The sequence below is a fragment of the Mobula hypostoma genome, chromosome 23 (assembly GCF_963921235.1).
Source record: "Mobula hypostoma chromosome 23, sMobHyp1.1, whole genome shotgun sequence".
In the NCBI taxonomy this organism is placed as follows: domain Eukaryota; kingdom Metazoa; phylum Chordata; class Chondrichthyes; order Myliobatiformes; family Myliobatidae; genus Mobula; species Mobula hypostoma.
In genome coordinates this window covers 35,475,769-35,499,240 of record NC_086119.1, presented here as the reverse complement: position 1 = coordinate 35,499,240, position 23,472 = coordinate 35,475,769, and the positions used below count along the sequence as shown (strand labels likewise).

General features: G+C 42.3%; 1 protein-coding gene across 1 annotated transcript in view; it reads left to right on the top strand.

Moving 5' to 3' along the window:
* The window catches only part of caln1 (calneuron 1), a 443,115-nt gene that overhangs the window by 65,204 nt on the left and 354,439 nt on the right, over positions 1–23,472 (top strand). The window contains exon 4 of the mRNA XM_063031141.1: positions 13,444–13,556. Within this exon, the coding sequence (XP_062887211.1) occupies positions 13,444–13,556 (113 nt within the window). The remainder of the gene's footprint in view (positions 1–13,443; positions 13,557–23,472) is intronic.

Sequence of the window (23,472 nt, the reverse complement as noted above, 5' to 3'; positions counted from 1 at the left end):
ATGTAAAAAGAGTTGGTCCCAACGCAGACCCCAGTGGAACACCACTAGTCACCAGCAGCCAACCAGAAAAGGCTCAAGCAACACACATCAAAGTTGCTGGTGAACGCAGCAGGCCAGGCAGCATCTATAGAAAGAGGTGCAGTCGACGTTTCAGGCCGAGACCCTTCGTCAGGACTAACTGAAGGAAGAGTGAGTAAGTGAGTAAGAGAAAAGGCTCCCACTCTTTGCCTCCTGCTAATTAGCCATTGCTTTATCCATGCTAAATTCTTTCCTATAATACCACGGGCTGATATTTTGTTAAGCAGCCTCATGTGTGGCACCTTGCCAAATGCCTTCTGAATATCCAAGTGTACAACATCAACTGATTCTCCTTTTTCTATCCTGCTGGTTATTTCTCCAAAGAACTCCAACAGATTTGTCAGGAAAGATTTTCCCTTGAGGAAACCATGTTGACTATGGCCTATTTAATCATGTGCCTCCAAGTACCCTGACACGTCATCCTTAATAATCGACTCCAACATCTTCCCAACCACCAAGGTCAGACTAACTGGCCTACAGTCTCCATTCTTCTGCCCCTCTGTCTTCTTGAAGAGTGAAGTGACATTTGCAATTTTCCGGTCTTCTGAAGCTATTCCAGAATCTAGTGATTCTTAAAAATCATTACTAACACTTCCATGATCTCTTCAGCCACCTCTTTCAGAACCCTAGAGTGTACACCATCTGGTCCAGGTGACTTATCTACCTTCAGACCTTTCATTTTCCTTAGAACTTACTCTCTAGTAAAGGTAACTTCACACTTCATGACCCCTGACACCTGGACCTTCCACCATACTGCTAGTGTTTTCCACAGTGAAGACTGATGCAAAATACTTAGTTAGTTTGTCTGCCATTTCCTTGTCCCCATTACTACTTGTCCAGCATTGTTTTCCAGTGGTCAGATATCTACTCTCACATCTCTTTTACACTTTATGTATCTGAGGATATTCCTGAGAGTTAAGTTTGCCCAACTTTCAGGCTCGTCAGGAGCTTGTGAGTGCTTTTAGATGGTTCAAGAGTGTGTTTCAAAGGGAAATTACAGACTGCAGATTCCGGTGATAACAGTTCAGAAGATATATATCTGGTAGTTTTGTGAGCTGCCCACAAAACCTCGCTGTATATCTCCAGCGTCATCTAGATGCTACAAAAAAGCAACATCATTTATCAAGAACTTCTGCTCTGCAGGCCATGCTCTCTTCTTGTTTCTGCAATCAGGAAGGAGTTACAGGAGCCTTGGGTCCCACACCACTAGATTCAGGAACAGTTAATACCCCTCAATCATCAGGTTCTTGAAGTGGCATGGATAACTGCGGTCACCCCAGCTCTGAACTGATTGCACACCAACAGACTTACCTTCAAGGACTCTACAACTCAAGTTCTCAGTTTTATTTATTTTTTAAATTTGCACAGTTTGTCTTTTGCACATTGGTTGTTTGTCAGTTTTTGTTTATGCATGGGTTTTCATAAATTCTATTGTATTTCTTTATTTTGCTGTAAGTGCCCACAGGGAAATGAATCTCAAAGTAGTATATGGTGACATATAGTACCATACGCACTTTGATAATAAATTTACTCTGACTTTTATTAGTATTGTATTGTTCACATTTTGGCATGGTGCACTGCAATATTGAGGTATAAAATATGACTGGGAGGTTCTCAGGAGGGTGATAATATATCCAGACCAATGAAGAAACATAAATCCAGACTGAAGTAGTTCCAGATTTCAATTTCCCACTTTTAATGTGGAACTAATTAGCTTGTATTTTATATAAAAATGCCAGCAAGTCACATTGAACACAAGCTGTGGTATTGTGGCTAAATTGCAAACAGGGCTATGGCATAGACAATCAAATCATAAAAAACTACAAGGACCACCCAGTACTGATATCACCATTCTGACACAGCGGTAAGTGTTAATGCCTCACACCTCCAAGGGACAAAGTTCAGTCCTGATCTTAGGTGTTCTTAATATGGGACTTGCATGCTCTCCCCAAGATTGTATGGGTTTTCCCCGGGTTCTTCACATACCCAAGTTCTTTCATAGAGGGTTTTTCACAGGATTAACCCTCCCCTCCATTGAGTACATCTACAAGAAGCAATGCCACAAGAAAGTAGCATCCATCATTAGATTATGAAGACACGCAGTCCTCTTCTATTGCATGCATTAAGAAATGATACAATATTTCCTCCGGTGTGATATCACAAAACACAGGACAGACCAAGACTGAAAGAACTAACAAAACCACATAATTATAACATATAGTTACAACAGTGCAACAATACCATAACTTGATGAAGAAGTCCATGAGCACAGTAAAAAGTTCAAAGTCTCTCAAATGTCCCACATCTCACGCAGACAGGAGAAGGAAGAAAAACTCTCCCTGCCATGCCCGACCACAGTCCGAATCTGAGTCATCTGAAAACTTCGAGCCTCCGATCAGCTCTCTGACACTGAGTACTGAGCACCATCTCTGTCCGAACGATTCGACCTCAATCTCAGTCACCAACAGCAGGCGAAGCCGGGGATTTTGAGGCCTTCCCTCCGGAAGATTTCCGACCGCGCAGTAACAACAGCAGCGAACTGGCATTTCAGAAATTTCTCCAGATGTTCCTCTGTGCTTTCATGTCTATCTCCATCAAATCAGAATTGTCCACAGCCCCTATTTAATGGATACGATATCATTTTTCACTGGAGGGCTGTGCACGCGCGGCGCGCTGCTCTTTCCCCTCCCGCCTTCATCAAGGTCCTCCACCGTCCTGGCCATGCGCTTGCTCCTGCCATCACGGCTCTCTTCCACCACATGCAAGGTGCAAATCAGGAGTGTGAAATAATACTTCCCATTGTTGGAGATTAGTGCTGCCTGAACCATATTGAAATACTTGACGGACACCATGCTATAGAAGGAAGCCTGCTTGATTGGAACATTTAGCGGTCAAGTTTCATCCATTTTATCTGCTGAGGGAGTTTTCTGCCAACGTCCTGGTGTGTACATTCCACCTCTAGCCAACATTAGGCATGCCCTGGAGGAGCAGAGCACAGTGATCAGCAGACACAGAACAGCAGAGCCTGAAGCCTTCCCTATCACTGTGGGAGATTTCAACTGGGCCAGCACAAAGAAGTCTCTGAACAGCTACCACCAACATCTCACCTATGGAAACAGAGCAGCCAACACATTTGACCACTGTTATCCCCCCATCAAGAATGGTTGCCACACTAGCCCCCACCCATACTTTGGAAAGTCCGACCACCTGCCTGTACTTCTACTCCGGATGTACAAACGAAGACGAAAGATTGCAGCACCATTGGTAAGGACCAAGAAGGCGTAGTCAAGGGGGTCAGAGGAATGCTTACATGACTGCTTTGAGTTGGTAGACTGGGCAACATTCTGGGATTCATCGCAAATCTGAATGAATGCACTACAGTTGTCACTGACTTCATCAAGACCTGTGTTGGTGAGTGTGTACCTTCAAGAACATATTGGACATACTCAATCCAAAAGCCAAAGGTGAAACAGGAGATTTGTAGTCTGCTGAGGGCTTGATGTGTGTCGTTCAAGACCGGTCATCCAGATCTATAGAAAAAGTACAGATATGACGTACAAAAGGCTATTTTAAAAGGGAAAAAAAACAATTCTGATTGAATTTAGAGACTGAATCGGATGCGTGTCAGCTCTGGCAGGGTTTGCAGGCCATTACTTCACACAAGCCAAAACTTAAGATCATGAATAGCAATGATGCTTCACTCTCAGATGAAATGAATGCTTTTTATGCACACTTTGAAAGGGAGAATAAAACTATACCTGTGCAAATCCCTGCAGCATCTGTGACCCTGTGATTTCTGTCTCAGAGGTCGATATCAGAATGCTTTTCAAGTGGGTGAACTCCTGCAAGGCATCATGGTATACCTGATAGGGCACTGAAGACCTGTGCCAATCAACTGGCAGGAGTAATCACGGACATCTTGTCTCTGACTGCTGCAGTTGGAGGTTCTCACCTACTTCAAATGGGCGACAATCACAAGAAGAGCAGGGTGAGCTGCTTCAAAGACTATTGCCCAGTTGCACTCACATCTACTGTGATGAAGTCCTTTGAAAGGTTTGTCATGGCCAGAATCTACTCCTGCCTATGCAAGGACCTGGACTCCCTGCAATTGGCCTATCGCCACATTAGGTCTACAGTGGATGCAGTCTCACTGGCTCTCCACTTGTCCTTGGATCACCTGGACAACAGCAATACGTACATCAGGCTGCTGTTTATTGATTAGAGTCTGCATTCAACACAATCTAACCCTCAGTTTTAATAAACTAGCTCCAAAACTTGGCCCTCCATACCTCCTTCTGCAACTAAATTCCCAACTTCCTCTTTGGGAGACCATAGTCAACACAGGTCAGGAATAATATCTCCTCCTCGCTGACATTCAACACTGGCGCACCTCAAGGATACATGCATTGCCCACTGTCCTACTCTGTCTACACCCATGACCGTGTGGCTGGGCATAGCTCAAACTCCATCTGTAAATATGCCAACGACACAACTATAGTTGGCAGAATTTCAGATAGTGAGGCGATGGTGTACCGGAGTGGGAGAGATCAGCTGTTTGACTGGCGTTGCAACATCAACCTTGCACTCAAAAACAGTGAGACCAAGTAACTGACTGTGGACTTCAGGAAGGGGAAGTTAAGGGAACACACACCAGTCTTTACCGAGGAATCAGAAGTGGAAAAAGTGAGCAGTTTCAAATTCCTGGGTGTCAACATCTCTGAAGATCTATCTCATGCCCAACGTATTGACACAATTACAAAGAAGGCGTTACAGGGGCTGTATTTCATTTGGAGTTTGAGGAGACTTAGTAAGTCACCAAACATTTGAAATTTTTTACAGATGTACCATGGAGAGCATTCTAACTAGGTGCTTCTCCAGTAGTAAACTCAGCCAGCTCCATCTCTGGGCACCAGCTTCCCCAGTGTCGAGCTCACCTTCAAAAGGAGACATCTATCATTAAGGATCCCCATTACCCTGGGCACGACCTTTTCTCATTGCTACCATCAAGGAGGAGGTACCAGAGACTGAAGACACACACTCCTTAACATTTCAGGAACAGTTTCTTCCCTTCCGTCATCAGATTTCTGAATGGACAATGAACCATATACACTAACACACTTTTTAAATATTTTTCTGCTCTCCTGCACTAACTAATATTTTTTAATATACATATATTGGATTACGGTTAATTGGGCCATCAGTTAATCAGGGGAGACACTTATTTGGGACAACTCTTAAGGAACAAAGACTGATTGAGAAAATAGCCAGGATTCTCTTCGTTTATTTGGGACACAATGCTGCTTAATTGGAACAGGAGGCAACTGCTGAACTATTTCTAACTAACATCAATCTCGTGCAGTTGTGTGGCCGTTAGACAGTACACCCTGCTTAGAACAAACTGTTTTTAAATTGAGTCAGTTGTATGTGTTTGTGTTCAAAAAGCAGTGATTTCTGTCACCGATAGTTGGCAGGAAATAAACAGTAAGGCAATTCGGAACTGGTTTGCTCACTGTGGTTTTAAGTATGCAGGCTTAGAAATGCGAGAAAGGGCTGAGAGTGAAAATGGAATGATTTCACTACTTTAGTTAGTTAGAAACAATGAAGAATTTGAAGGTACTTAGAGACATCTTGAATGTTACAATCAAAATGAAAATTTGGAGGATGCAATCACTGAAAGCATTGTTTGAAGGCAACCCATTATCTGCTCTAGGTGTCTGCGCTAATTTTGTTCATTTACAGTCAATCAAGAGAAAATGATTGTGTACCATCCATTGAAATCTATTAGGAACAAATATACAGTTTGATAGTACTGAGGTAGTATTAATAGTGTTTTAATTAGTTCTGTATTTCATTTAAATATATGTCTATTACTCAGTTAAAATTAGTTTGTTAATTGTATACCTTTTTAACTCTTTCCATGAAAATTTGGCTAATTGCAGCACATATACTAATCCCAATGTTCCCAATGAACCAGAATCGATCATATTTCTTTTTGCAATTTATAGTTTTTTATTATAGTGTATTGCAATGTACTACGCTGCAAAACGACAAATTTCATGACATACTGTGATATCAAGCCTGATTCTCATTCCTATTCCATGCCAGACAAAATAGTTTGCTTGATTGGAACTGCATTCACCACCCTAAACATTTAATGTCTGTCATCACTCAAACTACACCATTGCGCTCAACTGGACCTTCACCTGCAATGCAAGAATTTGGCTCAACGTTCCCTTTTTAAATGAAATTAAAGTCATTTCTAGTCTTGTCCTTGACAGGCACATCCCTATGGAATTAATAAAAAAAAATTACTGACAGATGTATTTTTTTTCTTGAATGCACTTTGATGTTGAATCCACAGAGAGGAAATGCACTGTTACAGTTTAGGGACAGCTTCTCTATTAATTTCAGTGGAGAGAGAAAGCTCTAAGGGACTAAGATTAATTAGTTACAATGTTTTAAAATAGTATTTAAGAAAGAGTTCTTGTCTAACATTTTATTTATTTAAAATTTTAAGTGTTTAAGTTTTTAAGAGTTTGAAAACAACTTTAATCACTTTTTAACAGATCAAATATTCTTGAATGTCTGAAGCATTCATTGCTTTTCATAGCTTTGGTGATCAGCCAAAATTGGAAGATTGGCTATTTTTTTTACAGCGATTTTACACGAAGGACTTGATCCCAGCCCAACTCCATCCCAGGCTGTGTTGGCATGATTCCATAATGTCACAGGAAGCCACACTGAGAGATCAAACTGCACTGCAAATTACCACTAGGGGAACCACGTAAAGTCAGCTCAGATTTTCTTTGGAGATCACTGGTCCACTAATCACAAACTCTGGGTTATTATTTTGATAACTTTTGAAGATTGTTTTTTGAGATTTTAGCAGGTTAGTTGCGATGAAGTCTGTTATAGATTTTTTGAAAGGGAGAAGTGCCAATACTGCCAACAGTGTGATGTGGCCAGAATGCAAACTATTGTAGGTACTGAGGAGTTCTTTGTGGAATGGAGTGAATTTTACTGGCAGTGTGCTGGTTGTCTATCATGTCTGACAATGACAGGAAGCCTGTGCGGGAGAATATTTGAAGTGGAAATGCTATTGCACTGGGACATTTCCACTCTCTCGATCTCGGAAGACCAGGTGCAGTGGTATGAGCAAGTGCAGATATCCCACCTCTCCCGGAAGTTCCGGGAGTCTCCTGCAAATTAATAGTGGCTCCCGCAAACTATATACAATGTCCCGGAAATTGATTTTTTCGAGAGCGAGAGCGAGAAAGCAAGTGCGAGAGAGAGAGCGAGAGCAAGAGCGAGAAAGCAAGCACGAGAGAGTGAGCACGAGTGAGAGCGACCACGAGAGAGAGAGAGCGTAAGAGCGAGAGAGCGCGAGAAAGCAAGCGCGAGAGAGAGTGAGAGCAAGAAAGCAAGTAAGTGCGCGCGATAAAGAGAGGGCAAGAGTGAGAGAGTTCCAAAAAAAGTCAGAGTGGCAGAGTGTTCCCAAAAAAAATAAAACGTACGTCACCCCAGACTACACTAAAGTGTACCCCTGTCTAATAGGGGTCAAAAATAATGACAGTGTTGCTCGCTGCACTGTTTGCAACAGTGACTTTTCTATTGCCCATGGTGGATTAAGACTGTAAAAGACATGTTGAGGTGAGTTTAACAGGTGTCATTCGTTCATTAGCATAGCTAACGTTATTTAAACCAGCTGGCTAGGTGCTAAGGAGCAACTCTATTGCAGACATCCCACCTCTCCCGGAAGTCTCCCGCAAATTGATGGTGCTACCTCCCTGAAATGAGTTTTTGCAGGGTGGGATGTCTGCAAGTGTCACAAAATGGGGTCTTCCAGTGGATGACTGTGACATCCCTTGTGCCTTGTCATGTTCTTCACTCTCCAGGAGCAGGGTCGTACCCCCTCTCTGGCCATTAGATCTCACTGTTGATCTCATCCGCCCAGCCTGCTGGAGCTGGCTTTCTATGTTTAGATAAGAACGTCCCTGTCTCACTGGGGTATGAGACCTCTGGCTACCCATATCTGGATTAGGCCGCCTGTCAGAGCGGTGTAAAGGGGTGTGGCCGCTGTTGCATACAAACAGCTACTTGGAGCCACAGGTGAGAGCTAGGTGTCCGGTCGGGGCTAAAGGTGGGTGAGCTGCCCCAGGAAATGACACAGCAAGCCCCTTCACCATAGGTGCTACCCCTCTCTGGGCGTCCCAAGCACTCAAAGTGCAGCTATTGCATAAGATGCAAACTACCAGGAAACAGGCAGCTTTAAATAACAAGAGGCGGCACGATAGCGTAACGCTATTTCAGCACCAGTGACCCGTGTTCAATTCTGCTGTGTGTAAGGAGTTCCTGTGTTCACCCGTGACCATGTGGGCTTCCTCCAGGTACTCCGGTTCTTCCCACATTCTGAAGATGGAAGGGTTAGTAGGTTAGTTGGTGACATGGGTGTATTTGGCTATCACGGGCTTGTTGGACCACAAGAGCCTGTTACTATACTATGTCTCTAAATAAAACACACATTTTCATCAAATTAACTCCACAGAAATTGTACTATATAAAATACATTCCTATCTCAGAATTTGATAACCTCAAAGTAGGAAAAATATATAATATGTTTGTAGAAATAATAGCTGGTTAAAAAAAAAACAGATATTGGCTGAAAGCCAGTGATAAACCTAACAAATATATCAAATGCTGAGAACACTTCTCTTTTACATGAAGGCTGACATTTTGGCTTGGGAGTTTATTTGCACTGGGGGAGCTGAGACAAAAAGCTGTTGCAACAGGCCTATGGGTATTTCGGACATGAGACTCTGACAAATTTCATTCACACTGGGGTCAACAGTCAGAGGTCAAGTCAGGCCTGGAGTGGAATTCTATGTTGAACAGTGACTGTGGTGTGTGTTGTAAGCAATCAGATCAGGGGAATGATTAGAGTTTGTTGAGGTGATGTATTAAATCCTTAGTTCAGAATTTGTTTGGGAAATGGAATCCTTTGAGCCTCAGTCAGTGGTCAGTTTGGAGTATCATTTAGGGTTTAGAGAATGTCCTTGTTGGGAATTTGGGGATCATGTCAGGGAGGTTAGAGTGTATTTGGGAAGTCAGGGAGTGTGTGATTGATAGCGGAAAGTGCTGGTTAGTACCTTGTGGAGCGAGAGGCAGCTGGGAGCCTGAAAGAGGAAGAAGTAAGTCTGGAAGCCCACCTGAGTGGATCTGGGTTGGGGCCTGCTTCGAGAACAGTGATGTTAAAATAGTCCTGAGAGTACCAAATGATCTTAATTATCTAGACATACTTGGAAGGAGTGGATGCACTGGGAATTATGTCATTCTGTGAATATCTGACAGCGAAATAGTGTTATCGGTGCAATGCATATTGTGACCAGGGCTGCAGGCTGCATTTCTAGACGGAGCAATTCAGCCCAGATATTGTCCCAAATACAATCCTCTCAGTAGTCAACCAATTGTCATATATGTAGTACTTATAAAAAATGGCATTATGCATGCATGTCTTTGGATGTCTACTTAATGGATTATCTAAAGTGAAGTGATTGTCAGTTGAGGAATTTCAGGAGCTGATGTGGGAAACCAGTGCTCCCAATAAATATTTAATCAGGAAAATTAACTGATAGGTGTGTGGAATGACCTGCCAGGCGGATAGTAATGGCAGATGTATAAAGAATATTTAAGAAACTCTTATATACTGTAGGTACATGGATGATAGAAAATTGTAGATTTGAAGGAAACAGTGGTTAGATTGATGTTAGGATATGTTAACAGGTCAGTACAGCATTGTGGGCTGAAGGCCCGTACTGTGCTGTAGTGTTTTATGCTCTAAAACTGGAGGAAATAGCAGAAAATGAAGCTGACCTCAAATTAAGAGACAGTTCATTGGAATGTAAAATTTACACAAAGAAATATGATACAATGAAGGAACATTCACTGATGGATGATTAAAAAAACCATGGGATTGCGATTTCTCTTTGAACGCCTTCCATGATTTTCTTTGTTTTGTGGCTATCTGGAGAAGATAAATCTCAGAGTTGTATACTACATACATACTTTGATAATAAATTAACCCTTGAACCTTTTGAAAAAGCACAGGGATTGAACAGCATAGCAGCTTGTCTATAACATCTCATCTGGAGTATTACAGGCATGGAATATAACAACAGGGGTTTTCAGTCTGTGAGGACCTCCTTTGGAACAATGGGCTAGATTTAGTATGCAAATTCGTACCATAACAGGGGACTCCCCAGAGTTTCCAGGGTTTCCAGTAATTCATGCTATCAAATGTGAAGGTGACAGAGGCTGCACATGCTTAGACCTGTATCTCAAAGGCTTGGAGGTCAGATGAATGATAACATTCTGAGTGTGCTTTAAAGGACTGAAGTGTGTGCCTGTCCATTTTAAAGGGTAGCATATTGGATGAGGTGCTGGATTTTGCTCATCAGTTCCTCATCTGAGCTTACTGAATGAAGGGGTATGGACTGGGGATGGGGGAAAGAGCTGGAGGCTCAGCTTGTGCTGTCTCAAGAGAACTGTTGTGAAACCATGCTGATATTCAGCTGTAGAGCACTCCAGTTCTGCTTACTTCTTCCTTTCACATTTCCTTCGGACACAGGAGGACGTTCGGCCTATCAAGCCTCTGCTAGCTCTCAGATTCCTGTTAGTCACATTCCCCGATTTATGGTCGCTGTGACTCAATCTCCGATCAGCTCCCCTCTGCTTCTCCGTTCTCTCAACCATGCCAGGTGCAACTCACAGCAGGCAGTGAACCTGTCAGCAAGTCTTTAGGAGATATTTGGCAATTGCAGGACATGGGCAAAACCCGCATAATCACAGGGAAGATGTACAAACTCAGGTGGCATCATAGTTCAAGATTAAACCTGTCTTCCCCGAGCAGTGTAATAGCAACAGTAACTGCTGTGATGCTGTGCTACTCAAGGCACTGTTCATAACAGCCAGATTTAGAGGAGCTATCAGCAATATAGGACTATAGAGATCACAGCCAGAGGGTTGAAAGACTGAGATCACTTGCTAAATTTCTTGTATAAGTTATGCGCAGACCATGGTGAGAAGGTGCCACACTTGTGGAGATTACTGATGGTCCACCTGTCCAGATGAAGGGTCTCGACGCGAATCATCGACTGTCTACTTCCCTCCATGATGCCCCCTGATCTGCTGAGTTCCACCAGCACTTTGTGTGTTGTCTCAGATTCCAGCATCTGCAGTCTCGTATGTTTCTGTGCAGATTACTGATAAGTTGTACTGGCGATTCTGTAAACTGCTAACAAGAAAGGTACAAGCAGGCCCATCGTGATTGCCTGGTCAGGTAGGCAGGCAAACATACCATCAGCAGATGCTATTCAGAGGGCAAAGTAACGGTGTTTCCGTCTGAGTCATCTTTGTATTTCCCAGACTTAGAAATCTATTTTCCTAAAACTGATTTGGCAATACTTGCCAACTGAGCCCAAATATTTCAACATCTTTACCCCCTCATACTGTGCTTAGTGATTCCTGTTCTTCCCAGAACAGAGGCCACTCTAAGTTGATCATTCATTAGATGACAGCCTATTGCTGGAAAATACAGATAGAAAGAACTCAAATGTCCTGGATGGAGGGGGTCTCTCTCTCTCTCTCTCTTTTCCCTCCTCATCCAGGACATATACCAGAAGTACCATGTTCAGAGAGCCCTCAGCGCTGTCAAGGACCCCTCCCAGTTGTCCAATAATCTCTTTCACCCCCTACTCTCAGGCAGAAATTACCTCAGTATGAGATCAAGGACTGTTAGGCTGGGTAACAACTTCTTCCTCCAGGCTGTGAGACTTTTGAACACACTGATACCATTCAGTACACATTATTTATGACAGCACCAGTAACACTAATACTTTAGATTATGAGAACACTCAGTCCTCTTTTATTGTCATTTAGAAATGCATACATGCATTAAGAAATGATACAATGTTTCTCCAGAGTGATATCACAGAAAACAGGACAAACCAAAGACTAACACTGACAGAACCACATAATTATAACATATAGTTACAGCAGTGCAAAGCAATACTATAATTTGATGAAGAACAAACCAAGGGCACGGTAAATAAAGTCTCAAAAGTCCCCGAGTCGATCGACTCCCGAGTCCCTGATAGCAGGCGGCAAAAGGGAGGAACTCCCTGCCATAAACCTCCAGGCACCGTCAACTTGCCGATGCCTTGGAAGCAGCTGACCACAGCCGACACTGAGTCCATCCATCTGAAAACTTCAAGCTTATGACCAGCCTCTCCGATACAGCCTCCCGAGCGCCATCCTCTGCCGAGCGCCTTTGACCTCGTCCCGGCTGCTGAAACACGCAAAGCCGAGGATTTTGGGGCCTTCTGCTCCGGAGATTCCGGTTACCACACGGTAGCGGCGGCAGCTACCACTGTATATCTGCTCTATTTAACTATATGCTGTATATGCACGTTATATCAACTTGTAAATCTACAGAATACTTTTTAAATTCTGTAGATAGTATTCTGTTAGTATTATTCCGTATTATGTGTGATGTATGCACTGTGATTTGCACCTTTGTTCCTGAGGAATATTGTTTCATTTAGCTGTATACATGCGTACGGTTGAGTGACAGTAAACTTGAACGTGAACTTGAACAAAAAACTTGCCGGCACCAGAGCAATTGGAATGCAAGTACATTTTATTGGTTGGTTTATTATTGCTGTCACATATACAGAGAGACAATGGAAAGCTTATCTTGCATGCTGTTCGTACAGCTCAAATCATTGCCTTGTGCATTGATGTGGGATGAGGTCCAACAATAACTGAATGCAAAATAGAATATAACAGCCACAGAGGAAGTGCAGTGCAGGTAAACAATAAGGTATAAGATCATAACAGGGTAGCTTATGAGAGTGAGTACATCTTATCATACTATGGAACTATTCAATAGCTTTACTACAGCAGAGTAGGGGTTGGCCTTGTGCCTGGTGGTACTTGCTTTCAGTCCTTTGCAACTTCTGCCCGATCTGAGAGAAGAGAGAATGTCTGGGGTGTATGTGATCTTTGTGATTATGTTGGCTGCTTTACAGAGGCAGTGAGAAGTATGGACGGAGTGAAAGGAGAGGAGGCTGGTTTCCCTGACGTGCTGAGCTGTGTCCACAACTCCCCCTTAGTTTCTTGTGGTCACATGGCATCTTTCCTCTTTATTTCTTACCATCTTTCCTTTCTGTTCCTAATCTGTCATGAAGGGGAGTGGACAATTAATGAACTGAAGTGATCTGATACAAGGGCAGGTGTCTGGAGAAAACTCATACCTTAATTACGCCTGAAAGAGGAGCTTCAGCAAGAATATTTCTTTGTGCGTTACAGGTGATGGACAAGTGGATTTTGATGAATTTATGACAATACTCGGCCCTAAACTTTTGTCATCTGAAGCACGAGAAGGGTTTCATGGCAGCACAATAGACTCGATATTTTGGCAGGTAAGAAGTTTATTTGATCTGATGCTTTGTGGTAACAGGCAGGATTTTTTTTCAAGTTAAAAATCTTGTGCAATGTAACATAGCAACCATTTGATTTTACTGTCAAGCAGAACTGGTTGCTACTTGACAGTAAAATCAGATGCAGAAGGTGTATGTTCACAGTGTTTGACGGCACAATGTACAGAGTAAAGCAATGATTGATCAACACCAAATGGAGTAAAACTAGATCTATATACTGTATTGCATTAAAAATATGCTCTTTAAAAATTGTTCATTTATTTGTGAAGTGAAGGTCATATGATCAGTTTCTCTGGGGCAACATGAAGCAAATGAATCCATTGTAAACCTTTAATGATTAGCTTTAAATTTGAGTAGTTAATTATTCTATACATGAAGACAAGTAAGCTCTATTTTTAAGCTGACATTCTGAGCAGGATTGGATGTATATAGTATTTATAATATTCCATATTTAATAAGGTATTATTTATTCTAATAAAAACAACAAATATCATGTGTGAGGAAGTAGGGACTGGTTTGGTAATCTGTATACTTATGAAACATAAAAAGGGAAGATTGGCAGAATGCACTGTGATGCTTATGTTAAAACACATTTTATGATTTTATATTTTAGAGCATTGTTAACAAAGAAGTAATCTTATGAAGACTATTGAGAATTTGCCAATCTTGTTTGTGGCACTTTGAGGCACTGCATTGACTTTTCTTGCATAATTACTGCATGATGTCTGGTCGTGTTAGTCGAAGCCATTCAGTTATTCCAGCATTTTGTTTATTTTTGCTGCTGAGCTCAGTGGAAAGTACACCCTCTGTAGAATGGTGACGAACTGCCAGAATGTGCTATGGATGTGCTCTTGTCATGAATAAAAAATGGTAATAATTTTTATGTAAGTGGACCCAACCTGACAGCAAAGAGATGCCCCTCACCACCTCCTGGTCTCCAGCGACGACCCACACAAATTATTCAGTAGGTCACTGGAATCCTAGGTGAGGTAACTGGAATGGCTTGTGAGCTGAACGGTGAAATGCCAGTGTCATCGTGGAGCAGATCCACTTGCAAATGTTCAAACATGACAGCAAAGAAACTGATAACACAAAATGAGCGGATTCACTGTTTTGTCTACATGCTACATTTTTAAGAGATGTCTAATTTAGTTCCCGTTACCTGTGATTTTCTTCACAGAAGCTTAAGTACATGCCTAGTTGCATTTTGGATGTTACCGTAGAATCTACTTAAACCACTCTGACAGTTAATGTATTCCAGTGCATGAAGCGTCCCTCTGTGTATTTTTCACTAGTTCTTTTGCCAAGTTAAAAAATACTGTTACAAATGGTGATTTATCAAAGGGAATAGCTTTACTCAGTCACTCTTTCAAAACATCTCATTATTTTGAACATTTTTCTTGGGATTGTCAATATTGTCTGCATTAAGGAAGCACGCTCTGCCAAGCTCCTGCGCTGTAAAGATGTTTATTCAATGCTGAAGGCTTTGTCTAGAATGGTGTATAGGTCATTGTCCTTATGGACGAAATGCTGTCTTGTGTCTTCTGCATGTCGGGAACACAGGTGATAAAATGGGTTACTGTACCACACCTGAGGACGGCTGATGTGGTTTGTTTGAGGCAGACACTGCAATGGTAAAAGATCATGTTAAGCTCTACTTACAAATGCGAACTGTGCTGTTTTCCCCTTTTTCAAAGATTGCTTTTCCATGTTCACATTAAGTAATGTCACAATATTACAGTACGTCATGATACACGCCATTCACTGTTTCAAATTATAACATGGTCATTACTATCCAGAATCACCCAAGCTCCTATTGGTCCTGCAAATCCCCCATTATACCTGTAAAAACCGCGTGTTCCTTTTCCGGGGATATAAAGGCACAAACATAACCATGGAAAAGGGGCAGGCAGTCAGGTGAGGCAAAACCCTCAGCTGCCTACTACCTAGACTGCGTGTGCTGCTTGACTTTGTTTGATGGATGGGCTGCTTGAAAATCATGAACTGAACATCAGGAGTTCAATTCATGGAGTAAGAACTGTAAGAGGCATGTCTGACTGTTTTCCTTCAAACCCACTTTGTTTAGGAACTTTGTTTAGAGGCTGCTGTTCTTCCGCTTCTCCTATTGGCATTTGCTGCTCAGGTTTCCTTTGCCGTGAGAAGCCCATAGACACAACCTGAGCTGCTGCTGTCTTGGTTGCGGGCCACTCATTTAATTTCTCTGTCGGGTCATAAAGAAACCATACCAATGCTTCCACACAATTGAGATATCTTGTTCACACTCCATTGAAAATTCTACACAAGGCTCTGCTTCTAAAATGTAGCATCAACATAATGATGTGACAAAATTCAGTTGCACTTGCCCTTAGGCTGTTGTTGCCCATAAGCTCAATTTGTGCTGTAATTCTGGATTTAATTTATTCAATTGAACCTCCACTATTTTTGTCATTCAGGTGTTTGTAGGATTGATACTATATTAACAGAAAATGATGTAAGTCACATATAAACACAGCAGTCTGGGGTAGGTTTAATGGGGTAGATCATAATGATGCTACCATTATGTAAAATGGACAGTAATTGTATAATTATTGTCACATGTACTGAGATGCAGTTAAAATCTTTGTTTTGCATGCACTCAATAGATTGTTTCAAATAGAAGTACGTTGAATAGCGTAAAAGAAAAATCAATAATGGAATGCAAAATGTAGTGCTGCAGGCTGCCCGGTAGTGCAATGCTTAGTGCAAATGCTTTACAGCATCAGAGGTGCAGGTTCAATTCCTGCAGCTGCCTGCAGGGAGTTTTTGTACGTTCTCCTCATGAACGCGTGGATTTCCTCTGGGTCCTCTGGTTTCCTCCCACGCTCCGAAGATGTACAGGTTGGTAGGTTAATTATTCATTGTAAATTGTCCTGTGATTAGGCTAGGGTTAAATTGGGAGATTGCTGGACGGTGTGGGTTGAAGGGGCAGAAGGACCTATCCCGCACTGTATCTCATTAAATAAATAAATTAAATAATAACCTGACGGCATGAACATTGATTTCTCGAGCTTGCAGTTACGCCCCTCTCCTTCACCATTCCCCATTCCCATTTCCCTCTCTCACCTTCTCTCCTGACCTGCCCATTGCCTCCCTCTGGTCCTCCTCCCCCCACTTTCGTTTCCTCCATGACCTTCTTTCCTCTCCGATCAGATTCTCCCTTCTCCAGCCCCGTGTGTTTCTTTCACCAATCAACTTCCCAGCTCTTTACTTCGCCCCTCCTAGTTTCACCTCTTACCTTGTGGTTCTTCCTCCCCTCCCCCCACTTCCTTATTCTGACTACTCATCTCTTATTCTAATCCTGATGAAGGATTGCAGTTTGAAACATTGACTGTACTCTTTTCTTGGCCTGCTGAGTTCCCCCAGCATTTTGTGTGTGTTGCCTGGATTTCCAGCATCTGCAGATTTTCTTTTGGCTGACATAAAATAATAAGTTGTGAGGGCCACAATGAGATAAATTGAGAGATCAGGAGTTCCCCTTCTGTGAGGTCCGTTCAGGAGTCTCACAGCAGTGGCATAGAGCTTGGTAGAAAATCAGCATTCCACTGTGTAATTCAGCTATTTCCCATTTCCATTCATTTCATATCAAGTAGGTTTCTTTTCTACTTACACTATTAAACAAAGTCAAAATCTACCCAAGGTGTGAAAGTTAATTTCAATCTTGAAGTCTGATGGAAGTTGAGAAGCTAATTTCTGATCATGGCAATACATCAGAAGTAACCCTGAAGTAAGGATTAACCATGCCTGCATGTAGCATGATTAAGAGCTCTTTAGTGAAGAGTGGCTGATGGAAGTGTGCTGTTTCCATGGACACAATGGTTCTCCTGTATTTACTATCATCAATTCAGCCAGGGAGGGCAGAAAGTGTATTGTTACAAGTCAACCATTAGTCACCATGTCTTGCATCTAACAAGACAAGAAAGCATCAGGGAAAATAGATTTCCTTTGGCAAAGAAGTTCAGAACGTCATTGAAAGCCTGCAACCGTCTCCTTCAATTTAAGAATAAATTATTCAACTCGGGCAATCCAGAAAACAGGCCAACTTTTTTTCTCCCAAATGTCAGCATGTCCTTAACAAACTAGCTATGAAGACTTTCTGAGCAGTGTCGTTTTAGCACTGACAATAACTCACTGAAAATAACACCAGTTAGCAGAAGGGTTAGTAACCAGAGGACACAGATATCAAGATAATTGGCAAAAGAGCAAGACAGAAGATTTTTTTAACTGAGCTGCTATAATCTGAAACAACAGTCAAAAGATACTCAACAGTAACTTTCAAAAGGAAATTGGACATATCTTTTAAAAGGGAACATTAGAGAAGCCATGAGGAAATTGAGGAGGGCTGGAAGTACTTGGGTAACTCTTTCAAGGAATTACAATGGGCAGTTGCTCTATGATTCTATGAAAGATGCAAGTTCCATGGAGACTAAACCAGCCTTATCAGAGTTTTGTTTTTGGGAGTGGTTGAAGAAGCATATCACTTTCAGTAATTTATATGTGTCACCAATCTACATTTTGGTGGGAGTTAATAAGAAATTCTAACTCACAGAGGTGATTGGGTCAGGTTTAGGCAGGAGCTAAAAAAACCTAAAAACATCAGAAGTCCATGTAAACCCAGTCTCATGCACTCTTAATGGAAGCGTGAGATAAGTTCAACAACCATCTGGTTGCAAAAACCATGTTAGTTGTTTCAGTTTTTAAGTGATGTTATGCATGTCCATTTACATTGTAATTCCATTTTTAACCATTGTGATTGGGTTTACCACACCTAAAAAAAATCTTGGTCAAATCAGGAAGGTTGAATCCACAGTAACTTTAAACACTGCTTGAAGCACAGGAGTATTTCTTTGAATTCCATCTACTCTCTCATCTGTGTGAGTGGATAGCCTAGCTAGATTCTGCAGTTGTTCTATAGGAATTTTTTTTGTGAGATCTCCGGAAGATCAATCGGGATTGTGGTGCACTTGGGAATCTGCAGAAAAACAAATCTTGAGAAAGAGCATGTATCAAAACATCGGCCTTGAGCTAACATCCCAATTCCTTCTCAGTCTCTTTCCTAATATTCAGTTTGTGACATTACAATCTTTGTCTCAGAAAATTTGTCCCAGTGAGGAAGATAAAGAATGGTAGGGTGAAGGAACCATGGGTGACAAGTGAGGTGGAGAATCTAGTCAGGTGGAAGAAGGCAGCATACATGAGGTTTAGGAAGCAAGGATCAGATGGGTCTATTGAGGAATATAGGGTAGCAAGAAAGGAGCTTAAGTAGGGGCTGAGGAGAGCAAGAAGGGGACATGAGAAGGCCTTGGCAAGAAGGGTAAAGGAAAACCCCAAGGCATTCTTCAATTATGTGAAGAACAAAAGGATGACAGGAGTGAAGGTAGGACCGATTAGGGATAAAGATGGGAAGACGTGCCTGGAGGCTGTGGAAGTGAGCGAGGTCCTCAATGAATACTTCTCTTCAGTATTCATTGGAAATAGGATAGGGTAAGAGTTTGGCACGGACTAGAAGGGCAGAGAAGGCCTGTTTCCATGCTGTAATTGTTATATGGTTTTATATATATGGTTATTCACCAATGAGAGGGAACTTGATGATGGTGAGGACAATATGAGTGAGGTTGATGTTCTAGAGCATGTTGATATTAAGGGGGAGGAGGTGTTGGAGTTGTTAAAATACATTAGGACGGATAAGTCCCCGGGGCCTGATGGAATATTCCCCAGGCTGCTCCATGAGGCGAGGGAACAGGTTGCTGAGCCTCTGGCTAGGATCTTCATGTCCTCGTTGTTCACGGGAATGGTACCAGAGGATTGGAGGGAGGCGAATGTTGTCCCCGTGTTCAAAAAAGGTAATAGGGATAGTCCGGGTAATTATAGACCAGTGAGCCTTACGTCTGTGGTGGGAAAGCTGTTGGAAAAGATTCTTAGAGGTAGGATCTATGAGCATTTAGAGAACTATGGTCTGATCAGGGACAGTCAGCATGGCTTTGTGAAGGGCAGATCGTGTCTAACAAGCCTGATAGAGTTCCTTGAGGAGGTGACCAGGCATATAGATGAGGGTAGTGCAGTGGATGTGATCTATATGGATTTTAGTAAGGCATTTGACAAGGTTCCACAAGGTAGGTTTATTCAGAAAGTCAGAAGGCATGGGATCCAGGGAAGTTTGGCCAGGTGGATTCAGAATTGGCTTGCCTGCAGAAGGCAGAGGGTCGCGGTGGAGGGAGTACATTCCGATTGGAGGATTGTGACTAGTGGTGTCCCACAAGGATCTGTTCTGGGACCTCTACTTTTCGTGATTTTTATTAACGACCTGGATGTGGGGGTAGAAGGGTGGGTTGGCAAGTTTGCAGACGACACAAAGGTGTTGTAGATAGTGTAGGGGATTGTCAAAGATTGCAGAGAGACATTGATAGGATGCAGAAGTGGGCTGAGAAGTGGCAGATGGAGTTCAACCCGGAGAAGTGTGAGGTGGAACACTTTGGAAGGACAAACTCCAGGGCAGAGTACAAAGTAAATGGCAGGATACTTGGTAGTGTGGAGGAGCAGAGGGATCTGGGGGTACATGTCCACAGATCCCTGAAAGTTGCCTCACAGGTAGATAGGGTAGTTAAGAAAGCTTATGGGGTGTTAGCTCTCATAAGTTGAGGGACAGAGTTTAAGAGTCGCGATGTAGTGATGCAGCTGTATAAAATTCTGGTTAGGCCACACTTGGAGTACTGTGTCCAGTTCTGGTCGCCTCACTGTAGGAAGGATGTGGAAGCATTGGAAAAGGTACAGAGGAGATTTACCAGGATGCTGCCTGGTTTAGAGAGTATGCATTATGATCAGAGATTAAGGGAGCTAGGGCTTTACTCTCTGGAGAGAAGGAGGATGAGAGGAGACATGATAGAGATATACAAGATACTAAGAGGAATAGATAGAGTGGTCAGCCAGCGTCTCTTCCCCAGAGCACCACTGCTCAATACAAGAGGACACGGCTTTAAGGTAAGGGGTGGGAAGTTCAAGGGGGATATTAGAGGAAGGTTTTTTACTCAGAGAGTGGTTGGTGCATGAAATGCACTGCCTGAGTCAGTGGTGCAGGCAGATACACTAGTGAAATTTAAGAGACTACTAGACAGGTATTAAGGCATCCGTTAATCTTGCGAGACCATGGATCTGCACCTGGAAAGTCCTGGGCAAGGTTGTATGGAAGACCAGCAGTTGCCCATGCTGCAAGTCTCCCCTCTCCACGACACCAATGTTGTCCAAGGGAGGGGCATTAAGACCCATACAGCTTGGCTCCAGTGTCGTCACAGAGCAATGTGTGATTAAGTGCCTTGCTCAAGGACACAACACGCTCCCTCAGCTGGGGCTCGAACTCACTTCCTTCAGGTAGGTAGTTCAATGCCTTAACCACTTGGCCACGTGCCCACACTAGACAGGTATATGGAGGAATTTACAGTGGGGAGTTAAATGGGAGGCAGGGTTTAAGGGTCGGCACAACATTGTGGGCCAAAGGGCCTGTACTGTGCTGTACTGTTCTGTGTTCTATGTTGTGTTGTCATGGACATATTTCACTGATCTTACTTGGAATTGGAGGTTGTCAATATCAAATTAATTCATATAGAGAGCTGGTAACAGACAAATAGATCTGGGCAAAAATTTGTTCTGGTTAGAATAAATCTGATTTCAATTTCTTCCAAAATTGGATGTACAGGTATCTGCAGATTGAAATACATTGATGGCCTTGGAGAGTCACATTTTGAGATGTTTTTATTTCCTGTTTGAGCCCTAGAAGCAATATAAAGCAAATTATTTGTTAAAATGTGGCTCTTTAAAGCTATATTTCAGCAGCTGTTAATTTATCTAAAAGTTTATTTTCCTTAGGATTAGCAGGTCTCACATTTTCGAAGCATGCTGCTATGAGCACATTAACTGGTTTTATACGAGCATTTCTCTGTCATCACTTGCAGATTTCCCAGAAACTGGCAATCATTCAGCTACTGGGGTCGAAGTTGTGGCTTCATTTGAAGTATGTGTGCAGTATCTGAATCCTGACTCCACGACAATACATAATTTTTTCGCAGGGCATGGAAGTCTGAGCTGGACATTTGGGAGTGAGGCATTCAGTGTATTCTGTGACCTCACTATTGTTTTCAATTTGTTTATGTATCTGGTGGAAGTTCTTATTATGTCAATACAGGGAGGAGAGCTTGTATGATCTACATTTTAGCAATCAATATTCATAGTGAAATATGAGTATTGACAATTATTATTAATAAATGTTAAATGAATTATAGCTCCTGAAGAGGAGCAGTGAAATCTGCCTGGGAGCATAAAGTTTAACTTCTGTTGTTTGTCCCTGTAAATCACATTATTTGCTGTTCCTTGTAATCTCCTGCTTTCAAGTCATCTACCAATAGAAATATTTTACCTAGTCAAGCAGTCTAGGAAGAATAAAGTAAACTGTAGGAGGACAGTTGTTGAGGAAGGGTTGCTGAGTGGTTCCTTAGTACAATGCTGGAAAACATGTTTATACCTTGCACAAGCCTACTTAAAGGTAATTGAAATTCAAAATAACTGCAGGTGCTGGAACCGTTCCGCAGATCAAGCAGCATCCGTAGAAAGGGAAACTGAGTTAATGTTCAGGTTGAAGGCTCTTCGTTTCAAAGTAGGGAAAGGGGGAAAACAGGTTGTAAACTGAGGAGGGATGGTAGGGAGCTGATAACTAGAACAAATCTCTGATGCTGTCCTACATTTCACAGCTCTATGTGTTCTCTTTCTCAGACTTTCTGCATTAAACTTTCACCCAGAATGCTTTATCTACAGCTTATTCCAGGGCCAGCCTTGGATATGCCATTATCAGAGACATTCCTTTTTGCCTTCCTCCCACCTCTCTGAAATTTAAAACTAATTTGTTTCCTCTGTTTCCCAGTTCTGACAAAGAGTCTTCAACCTGCAATATTAACTGTGCCTCACGATTCTCAGATGCTGCCTGACCTGCTGGGTATTTCCAGCATTTGGTTTTCACTTCTTAAAAATTATTGGATAAGCTTTATGTGAAGTAATTAAGAAAGCAGCTGAGATTCTTATATTTATATCTGGAAGACTTAGAGTCATAGAAAACTACAGAACAGAAAGATCCCCTTTGGCCTATCTGATCCATTTAAACTGCCCATCCCCATCAATCAGCATCCGAACCATAGCCGTCCATACTTCGCCCATCCATGTACCTATCTAAACTTCTCTTAAATGTTGAAATTGAAACCACATCCACCATTTGCACTGGCAGCTCGTTCCATATTCTCATCACCCTCCGGGACTTGATAGAGGTGTTTAAAATTATGAGGGGGATTGATAGAGTTGACGTGGATAGGCTTTTTCCATTGAGAATGGGGAAGATTAAGACAAGAGGACATGAGTTGAGAGTTAAAGGACAAAAGTTTAAGGGTAATATGAGGGGGAATTTCTTTACTCAGAGAGTGGTAGCTGTGTGGACTGAGCTTCCCGCAGAAGTGGTTGAGGAAGGTTCGTTGTTGTCGTTTGAAGTTAAATTGGATAGATATATGGACAGGAAAGGAATGGAGGGTTATGGGCTGAGTGCAGATCGGTGGGACTAGGAGAGAGTAAGAGTTCGGCACAGACTAGGTCGAGATGGCCTGTTTCCGTGCTGTAATTGTTACATGGTTATATGGATATATGAAGAAGTTCTTCCTCACGTTCCCCTTAAACATTTAACCTTTCACCCCTAACCTGTGACCTCAATTTGTAGTCTCACCCAACCTTAGCTGAAAAAACCTGCTTGTATTCACCCTACCTATAATTTTGTATGCCTCTATCCCCTCCAGGTCAGAGAGGTACCCATTTACCACTCACCGGCTTCTCCCTC